Source organism: Chionomys nivalis, chromosome 1 (genome assembly GCF_950005125.1).
Source record: "Chionomys nivalis chromosome 1, mChiNiv1.1, whole genome shotgun sequence".
Taxonomy (NCBI): domain Eukaryota; kingdom Metazoa; phylum Chordata; class Mammalia; order Rodentia; family Cricetidae; genus Chionomys; species Chionomys nivalis.
In genome coordinates, this window is record NC_080086.1 from 51,115,477 (window position 1) to 51,125,563 (window position 10,087).

At 50.4% G+C, this 10,087-nt stretch overlaps 1 protein-coding gene across 1 annotated transcript; it reads right to left on the reverse strand.

Annotated features, from left to right (window-relative positions):
* Positions 1–3,536: 3,536 nt before the first annotated feature.
* Gpr27 (G protein-coupled receptor 27) lies at positions 3,537–5,914 on the reverse strand. Its single transcript, XM_057790970.1, has one exon. The coding sequence runs from the start codon at positions 5,912–5,914 to the stop codon at positions 4,778–4,780; it is 1,137 nt and encodes a 378-aa protein (XP_057646953.1). The 3' UTR covers positions 3,537–4,777.
* Between the last annotated feature and the right edge of the window lie 4,173 nt (positions 5,915–10,087).

A 10,087-nucleotide genomic window follows, 5' to 3' on the forward strand; every position in this document is an offset into this window, starting at 1 on the left:
AGCAAATCCTAATGTCTGTGACATTGCCAATGACCTGTGGTGGCTGGAGGACAAGAGAGTGACAGAGGAGAGGCTGGTGGGGGGGACGACAGAAGACACCATGTGTCCCATGAATTGAGGCACAGCTTTCCTGGAGGGAACGGAGTGAAGGACATTTTAGCTGGCCAAGAAAGGTTTCCCACAGTCCTTGGCCTGGGTCTAGCTCAGAGCCAGTGTCCAGCAGGACCTGGGGCGCTGCTGTTTGTACAGTCTCCTTGTGTTCATGCCTCCTGAGATGTTGACCATTTCACACCCTATTATCCTGCTGGACATAAAACAGGGAGGAATCCCCAGGCAGGGGTGGAGGGCACGGAAAGTAAACCCACAGACAATTCAAAAAGGGAATGTGGAAATACAAAGAGACCCAGAGCTGGAGAAAAGAGCAGGGCCCGCCAATGTTCTCCCATGACAACAAAGATGGTCCAAGCAGTCCAGAAGGTTGTTAGGAAGAGAAGAAGTGCAACCTACCTACTCAGTGATCCACTTGAGCTCTCGGCTGGGGTCCCATCTTCCTTGGAACTTCGGGCCATGAGAGTAAAATGGAGGAAGAAAGAAAGATGCTAAGGAACAAGGAAGCTGGCTTGTGTGTCAGTGGAGGGTGTGGGGCAGAAATAAAAGACTGGGAGAGGCTGGGACAGCTGTGGAATTGCTGCACTGCGTGTCATGTCCACAGTTTGTCTGAATGATTGGGGATGTCATCATCTGATGGCTAAGACTACCTCTGAGAGACGGCCTTGACTGATGACCCGGACAGTCCTTGTTAAACCTCTGCTCCAGCCCTGTGGCACTTGGGGACTGGTTGTGTTCTCAGCAGGGTCCAGTCTTCTCTATTGCTATTTCAGCTGAAGAAATGAAACCACCACCACCAAAACCAAGGAAACAAGGATGTTGCAAAGCAGACCTAGTTCACCGCTCCTACAGGGCAGGACATCTGAAAGACAGGGGGCGGATGGCCAGACCAAAGAATGTGCTGAAATAATTATATTTCCATTCTTTAAAAAGAGACAAAGGAAAGGGAGAGATAGGAGAGAGAGAAACAATAAGAAAGGAAAGGGGAAAAAAAGAAGAGGTGGCCAGGTGAGACGGGTCAGCAGAGGAGCTAGCTGGCCACTCACCAAGCCTAGAACGCTGTTTGATCCCCAGGACCTGCATGGTGAAGGAAAGAACCAACTTCTTCAAGCTGTCCTCTGACCTCCACATGCATGCTATGGCATGTACTCGTGTGTACTGCACATGCATGCACTCATACACAGGCACACACATAAAAAGAATGGAAACCAATTTGACAAAGCCGACAGGCTCTGGTAAGATGGCACAGTGGATCCAAAGATTACTTATTATTATGGCTACCGGTTTGTTACACGCTCCCAATTTTTTCTAGAAGTACCCACATTTAAAAAAAAAAAAGGAAAGCCAGGTTTCAATTTACACAGCTCTGCTCTTTCTGCAAAGCTACTTGACAGAGGGTACCAAAAGACCTAAACCTGATTAAACTCAATAAATCCATGCCAGGAAGTGCAGATGGAGATTTCTATACATAGCTTTTTTTTTTTTTTTCCTGTTGCTTTGAGTATAGGGACAGCTCATTCAGCTCACCCTGGGGAGGGGAGTGTGCTGAATTAATGTCCCAAATTAGCAAATGAGCCATCTCACTGCGGGGCTTCCCTGAGTGCGCTGTAGCTGCTCTGTCACAAGGAGCTGAGTATCGTATCGGGGACACAGCTGCACTTCCCCTGATGACCGCTTCGTGCTGCTCTGACTGGAATCCTCATTGGAAACCGTCCTTCCTCTGTGACCAAGTTCGCACCCAGCGAGTAGAAAGTTAAGCCCTGTCTTGAAACAACGTAGGGCTGTGGAAGATGACTTCTCCCTGGAGAAGGGTCCTTGACTCAGCACACCCCAACAGGAACCACTAGCTTGTGTATGCATGTCAATCCAATTCCTCTGAAACTATCCCAGGATCTCAGGGCTCCCAGCAGCAACTGGTGAGGTTGTCTCTGCTATAATCTAAAAGCTGCCTGAAGCTGGAATAACTTAAGGTCAAGGCCATGCAGTGAGGGGTGGGGTCCTGTGGCTTGCTGGTACTAAATAATCTGAATAAAACCTGGCCTTGGTGACCTCACTTGGACAGAAGTGTGGCAGAGGGTTTATTTGCCCTGCCCCTCTTGAAAACCCAAGGGCAGAACTTTATCTGGTCTAAATTCACAGGGAGTAAAGGAGCCTTCCAAATAGAACAGGTCTTCAACTTTCATAAACAGAACAAAATAGAGACAGATTGCCCACAGGGTCTTATTGTTCAATAGTTAATATTTATATTAGTGTTTAATAGTTATATTATGCTCAAAATAATCCATAGATTTAGTATATCCATTATGTCAAAAATGATTACTTTGGTCATACCTCTTTTTTTTAATCACCTTTCCTTCTTGTGGCTCTAGGAATCAAATTCAAGGCCTGGCCGGGACAAGGTAAATGTCCCCTACTAAGGTTCATCTCCAACCCATTGTTTTTGTGTTTAAAACCATTTAAAATAGTATTGTGTTCACTGTTTCTTTAATTATTTTTTAAGATTGATTTATTTATTTATTTATTTATTTATTTATTTATTTATTTATTTATTTATTTATTATGTATCTTCAGTATTCTGTCAGCATATATGCCTACAGGCCAGAAGAGGGTAACAGATTTCACTACAGATGGTTGTGAGCCACTATGTGGTTGCCGGGAATTGAACTCAGGACCTTTGGAAGAGCAGGCAGTGCTCATAACCACTGAGCCATCTCTCCAGCCCCCCTGATTCTTTCATTTAGAGAGATGATTCCCCCCCTTTCAAAAAAAAAAAAAGATTTATTATGTATACAGTGTTCTGCCTGCATATATGTCTGCAGGTCAGAAGAGGGCACTAGATCTCATTATGGATTTTTGTGAGTCACCATTTGGTTGCTGGGAATTGAACTCGGGCCCTCTGGAAGAGGAGCCGGTGCTCTAACCACTGAACCATCTCACCAGCCCCAATTCGCCCATTTTTATCTTGCACTCCCAAGTTAAAAGGCAGTAGCTGAGGAGATGGCTCAGTGGTAACCCACAAAAGTATGAGAAGCTGAGTTCACATAAAAAGTAAAAATCTGGGTGCACCTGTCAATTTCAGTGCTGAGGAGGTGGAAACAGGAGGGTCTTACAAGCCAGCCAGTCCAACCAGTTGGCAAGTGAGAGACCCTGTCTCTAAAACTAACATGGAGAGTAACAGAGGAAGACCAATAGCAGCCAATTGGCCTCTGTGTGCAAAGGCATACACTCTACACACAAGCACTAATCCCCACCTCCACTCACAAGGGTTCCAAATATCTCAGAAATGCTAATATCCAAACCAGAAACCTGATCTGGGACAGCACATACTAAAGTACCGAGCGTGAGCTACCTAGATACAGCCTAAAGGGACTTGGCCCCCAACAACAGCAACAACAACAACACGGCCACTCCAGAATGAAAATACTGGTGTATTTATGTAATGCAAAGAGAAGTACAGATAGAAATCTTCAAAACGCAAGTTACATTAATAAAAACATAGCAGTTTAAGCAAAAAGTATTATACAGTACTTGCAATGTAGTCCTTCAGTTCCAAATGACAATGTCTAACAAAGAGATAGTATTTTAAATTATAGTTCTTATTAATCATTTAAATCAGCTATCAATAGAACAGCACCACCTAACTCAGCAAACACCACAGGAAAATGTTTTGTCTCCTGGGAGAGGCACCATTATATCCCATTTCTTTTTACCACGGACAAAGGTCTTCAGAGTGAAAATTAGCTTTATCAGACAGAGCAAAACTGGGCTTATCAAAGCACAAGCCATTTCCACAAAAGTATTTTAACTTTTTACTGGGGGAAAAAAAAACAACAACAAAAACAAAAACCCAAACCCCAAACCCAAACCAACCTGTGGTTCTCTGCCCTCCAGAGCCCGCCCCATCCGCAATTCCCGATCAACACAAACACATGCAATACTGTTTTTTTTTTCTCTCCACATTACTATCCAAAACACTTTACTGCTTAAAAGTCACGGTCTCACAACATTTCCGTTCAAGATTGATATACAGAGCAGCTACTGCTGATGTGTAGTTTTAAAAGTAATATAAACAGGGCTCCAAACCTTGTTTATTAACTGACTCAAAAGTGACTGCCTTCCTACCCAAGCCCCTTTCCTCTTCAAGTCCAGTGTCACTGCTGGGAAAAGTTCCCCACACTTCCAAACAAGGCACACCTAGTCCTGTGCCCTGTGACTCAGAGGGGACTTCAGACAATTTCGTCTCTCTCTTCCATCTCCAATAGAAGATCCCCTAGCTCTCTCTCCTTCACTGCAATGCAAAGGTAATGCCACTTGAGGTTGTCAAAAATAGCTTCTGTAGAAAACTGGCCATGGTCTCTAGGAAACTTTGCATGAATAAAACCAGTGTAGCCTTTATTTTAAAAAAAAAATCACACATGGAAGAAAAGAAGTCGGTACCAGTACAAAAAAGACTGCAGGGCCTACCGCCAGGAGGGAAGTATAATTAGAAGGACGGAACTGGACCACGGCATCCCCTCCCCCGCCCCCAGAACAGGAGTCTGTACAATCCAAGTGCGTGTCCACTTTGAGAGTCTTGTGAAGGCAGCGGAGAAAAACCAGACACGGGACAGAAGGGGAAGAAGCACGGTCACAATCGAAGCCAGAGGGAGCCTGGGTGGCAGAGCGCACCTCACAAACCAATGCCTTTCAGGTCGCAGGGGAGGGTGGCCTGTGTGGCCTGGGGGCTCTGGCAGCAGGGAAACTGGGCTCTGAAACAGTCCCTCAGCTCCCGATTGAAGAGGAAGCACACCACCGGGTTGATGCCAGCCTGCGCGAATGTCAGCCACACTGAGGCTGTCAGGTAGGCCTGCGGGACAGCGCCCGGCTGCACCAAGACGCGCAGGTAACTGGCCACCACATAGGGCCCCCAGAGGAGCAGGAAGAGCAGCGTGATGGCGTAGAACATCTTGCACAGCCTCTTCTCTGTCTTGAATTCCTCCAGCACCAGGAGGCGCCGGGCGCCGCGGCCCGGGCCTGCAGGCCTGATGCCCACCAGCGCAGGTGGCGTGGGCCCGCGGCCGAAGCCCGCCGTCCAGTTGGCAGCCGCCTGGCCCGTGGCTCCCGGGCCGTGGAAGGTCCAGTCGTGGCTGACGGCGGGCACCAGGCGCGCGGGCCGCATCTTGCGGCGATCGTGAATGAAGAAGAGCAGGCGGAGGTAGACGAGGTGCGTGGCGCCCACCACCGCGGCCAGCAGCAGCAGGAAGCCTAGCGCGCCCGGGGCGCCGTCGGGCCGCTGCTCCAGGGCACACGGCGCGTCCTCGTCGTCCGCGCCACCTCCGTCCAGCACCGGCGGAAAGGCCGCGGCCAACGCCAGCGCCCAGGCGGCGCACACCAGCATCGCGGCGCACGGCCAGCCGGCCAGGCGCTCGGCATAGAAGCGGTGGTGCGCGATGGCCAGGTAGCGGGTGACGCCCACACCTAGAAGCAGAAAGGCCGCGTGGAAGCAGAAGAGCGCGGCTAGGAAGGCCAGCAGCTTGCAGCCCAACGCTCCCGGAGGCGTCCCCGCCGCGGCCGCCGCGCGCCGCGCCGCCAGCATGACGGCCGGGAGGCAGGCGAGCGCGCGCAGCCCGTCGGCCAGGCACAGGTCGAGCAGCAGGTAGTAAGGCGCGCGGTGCAGGCTGCGCTCCCGCACGATGAGCAGCGCGAACAGCACGTTGCCCGCCAGGCTCACGCACAGCAGCAGGCTGAGCGTGGCCAGCCTGAGGCCCAGCGCGGCCGCCTCGGCCCCGCCGCCACCGCCACCGCCCGGCTCACTAGCGTTCGCCATCGCGGCCGCGCTTCTCCCCGCCGGCCCTCGCCGCTCGCCGTAGGCCGTTCCCCGGCCTGCGCTCCGCCGCGTGAGCTCCCCGGGCCCGCGGGGCTTTTCAGCCCGCACCCGGGCGGCCCTGCCCCGGGGGCTCCGCGCGCCTCGGCCGCGCCGCCGCCATCTCAGCCGCGGTGCGCGCGGGAGGCGACGGCCACTCCCTGCGCCCTGGGCGCGGCGGGCTTCACTGCGGCCAGGCCCGCAGCCCCTCGCATGCTCCGCGTCCTCCTCTCGCTCCTCTTCCGCCGCCGCGCCTCTTGGCTCTGCCCCCCGCAGGGCCCGCCGCTGCCGCTGCCGCCGCCTTCGCCACCGCCTTCGCTGCCTCCGCCGCCGCCGCCGCCGCCGAGCCCCCTCCCCTCCGCCGGAGCGCGCAGCGTGGCCGCCGCCGCCAGTCCCGCCGAGGCATCCCGCGCCGCACCGGGCCTGGCTGGGCTGGGGGCGCCGTTGCGACAGCCGGGAGGGGAGGCAGGGCCCAGGACGCGAGGTGGCGACAAGTCGCGTTTGGCCCCAGGTAAACGGGGGTCCGGCGGAGGTGGCGTCAGGCGCTAGTGCTGGGGTCACTGTGGCCGGGAGCTGGGGACACGGTGGCTTGGGGTGGCAGGATCTGGGAGGCCTGGGGGAAGAGGAGACAGGGATGTCTGGAATGAACCTTCTTCTGAAAAGGTGGTAATGATGGATAGCAACATAGCGGGGTATCACAGAACACGGATATCCAGGTGAAGCCTGATGTGGGCGGCAGCCCGCGGGGGACGAGCATCCCCTGCCACCCCCACCCCCAGCAACAACTGCAAAGTTGCTTCTGTTCCAAAACCCATCAGGTACCCCCAGGAAGCCTAGGCTTAGAGGGCAAAGAAGTGGCCCAGCTAGGCTCTTAATTTTACTTAGTCCTATTTCGAGGACTGGACTTTCAGGGATCCTCAAGCATGCTTGCTTTCTAACTCTTAAATGGAACCTCAGCCAAACATGTACCACAGAAAGAAATGAGGCGTTTTCCTTGAGTTTCCTGGCCTATCCATTTCCTCGGTTAATCTGAAATGGCCAGTGGCATGGTCTTGTCCTTAGACACCTTTGGTCCTGCTGGGCCCACTGTCTGTCTGCGTCTGCACCAGCTTCACAAACAGGCTTTTTTTCTTAAGGCTTTTGAAACAGCCTGGCTACCTTTCTGTCACTGGCTTCTGTTCATTTGCTTCCTGGCACTTTACTGTTTCCCGTCATCTGTTTTTATTTCTTCTCAGAAATCCTGTCCATCTAACTCGTCCCTAAATATTGTGCATGTGTGTGTGTGTGTGCATATATGTGCATGCATGTGAGTGTGTGTGTGTGTGTGCTTATATCACTCTCCTTATTGCTTGGCATAGTAAAACCAGAACTAAGGGCTGTATTGTTTTTCAGATATACACATTTAGAAACACTCTACATGCGTAATGGGCCTCTTGGTGGGCATTCCTAAGATCACCAGCACAGAGAGTCAGAACTTGGCCTGTGACAGAAAAGGGATCTCAGATGGTGCCGGAGCAGAAGAGGGGTGCGTGTGAGCAGAGCTGTGATGAGTGTGGTTATTCTGCCAGCAGCGTTTAAGAGGGCAGGGAAATATTGTGGTGGCATGCTCCTGAGGTCTCAGAATCGGGAAGATGGCAAATTGGAAGCTAATGTGGACTACAAGACAAAGAAAACAGAACTTGAAAGTTATTCCAGAGCCCCAGACTCTGCATTTGGAAATCCCTGGGGATCCCCTTAAAATGCATTTCTGACCCAGTATGTCCAGAATGGGCCTAGAGTGTGGCACCAATATTTGCTGTTGGTTCCACTGTGAGTAGCAAGGCCTTTGGATACAGTTTGGACATTTTTGCAGAAATCTAAAGGGAATGCCTTTCTTGGTACTCCTAAGTGGTCAAGGGGAAGTGGCTGGCTAGGCAGTCCTATAACACATGTGACAGACAGAAAAAGAGCAATGTTTGACCTAGTTAGGAATTGGGTTTTGATTATGATATAAGAGACCAGGAGGTGGGTGGTTGCTGGTATTTGTTACTGGCCCACAGACCAAGTCTTTGGAAGTATTCCCTACCCTTGTGATCACAATGGGCTACAGACGTCCCAGGCAGAGAGAGAAAGAAGGAAGAAGTGAAAATGTTCCTGGCATGTAGGTTGGTCCCCCTTGAGTAGCTTTCTAGAAGACCTACACCATAAGCAAGCACAATGTAACAGACTCCCACTCTCGGGGAGAGAATGGAAAAGGATTTTTTTTCTCTTTGTTTAAAGCCAGATGCATAACCCTAGGCAAGGAGATCTTGCCACCACATGGGCTGTGCTTGCCCACAGAAGGAAATTTCTTACAGTCTCTGATACCATCAGTGGGTTCTTTTTGTTGTTATGAAAGGCAGATTCCATACACTGAGCACCCAGATACCAAACTGTTAAATAGCAAAGTGTTATTTAATGTCATTGCCATGGCCATGTGTAGTATGTGTAGTTGCAATCTCTACTTTGCAGAAGAGGCAGTGCACACATGTGGAGCGTACATGGTGTGTGTGTGTGTGTGTGTGTGTATGTGTGTAGGCCAGAAGACAACCTAAAGTATCATTCCTCAGGTGCCATCGCCCTTTCTGTTTCTAAGAAGGGATCTCCCACTTTCTCACTGGCTTGGAGCTTGCCCAGTAGACTGGGCTGCCAGGCTCGCTAGCCCAGAGATCCATCTGTCTCCTCCTCCCTGGCACTGGGATTACAGGCACACTTCACCGTACCTGGCTCTTTTATTTTAACATGGGTCTAGGGATAAATTTCGGGTCCTTCTGCAAGGCGAGTACTTTAGTAACTGAGCCATCTCCCCAGGCCCAAACTCTCATCCTGAGATGAGAAAGTGGCTGAGTTTATAAAGACACCTGACAGTAAGCAGCCAGTGTTCAGGATGGAGAAAGAGAGCCCCTTCAAGGGGAGAAGGACTTTTCAAAACCAGCTAATCCAACATTGAGGTTTTACAGACTCATTCATGGCTGACTGAGAAGTGGGGCCCAGGTCCTCTCATTTCAGGTCAGACCCCTCCCCACTGAGTTAGAATATTGATAGTGTTTGTTTTTATGACTATAAATCACTCAACAAGCCATTTAACCTCTTGAAATCTAGAATGTTCACATTTACAAAATGGGGTATTGATTTCCTAGGGTCTCTGAGTCTGCAGTTTAGTTTGTATGTGAGGGGAAAAAATGGAGTTTTAATGGGTCTGTTTCCCAAATGGAGAGAGCTAATCTTCAGAGAAGGTGCGGAAAAAGAATTCATAGTTCCCATGTGCTTTATATTAAATATAAAAATGTGTTTATAAAAATATTTGTTTCTACTGCTGCCTATTTAGTCTGATGTGCTTCTCTTGGGGATCTGAGGTTTGGTTTAATCCTTTACCCAGAATCAAGTACGTCAGCAGCCGTAGGACATGGGAATCATGACGGGCAGCGTTCATTTGTCTGCAGCTTTCATTCTCAGCATTTGTCCAATAGATTAATACTACGGAAAAGCCATTAGCATTGCATCGGCCAGGATCTACTTGTATTCTTTTTACTTCAGGCAAGGCTTTTAAATATTTTCTTAGGCACCAAGTTGAATGTCTCATGTTAAAGGCAAATGAGATTTTTTTCCAATAAAATTTTCCATTGTGTTTATAAGTAATTCTGCATATAGATAGGAGAGTTGGAACCCCCCTCCATCAGTCATGTCACCTCTTCGATGCACACGGTGTGACTGGTAACGCAAGCCAGCTTGTTCCAAGGGACTGATTGGTACAGTTTGACACATGGGGCTGTGGCCATGGGTCCTGTCATCATGGCAGCCATCTTGGCTACTGCTTCTGGTTTCTGTCTGGTCATTTGCCTGTGGGCACAAGGAATGCCAAATTGGAGAAGGTTGCGTTGACAGCCCCATCTTGACTCTTAGAAGCAGTGAGGCAGAGTCTGGTCCCATTGGATGTTGGGTCATCAGATCATAGCATGGGGCTGCTCTGTGGCAGACAGCCGTAACTTCAAGAATGCGAATGGGCTTTGGAATTAGATATACCCTAGCTCACACCCAAATCAGTTGTTATCTATGTACCCCTGGGAAAGTTCTTTCTACTCTGAGCCTCTGAATCTCAAAGGCCTGTTGTGAGGAAGA

Bases quoted from the DNA above. Each gene is read 5' to 3' on its own strand.
- Gpr27 (XM_057790970.1), bottom strand. From the start codon at position 5,914: ATGGCGAACGCTAGTGAGCCGGGCGGTGGCGGTGGCGGCGGGGCCGAG.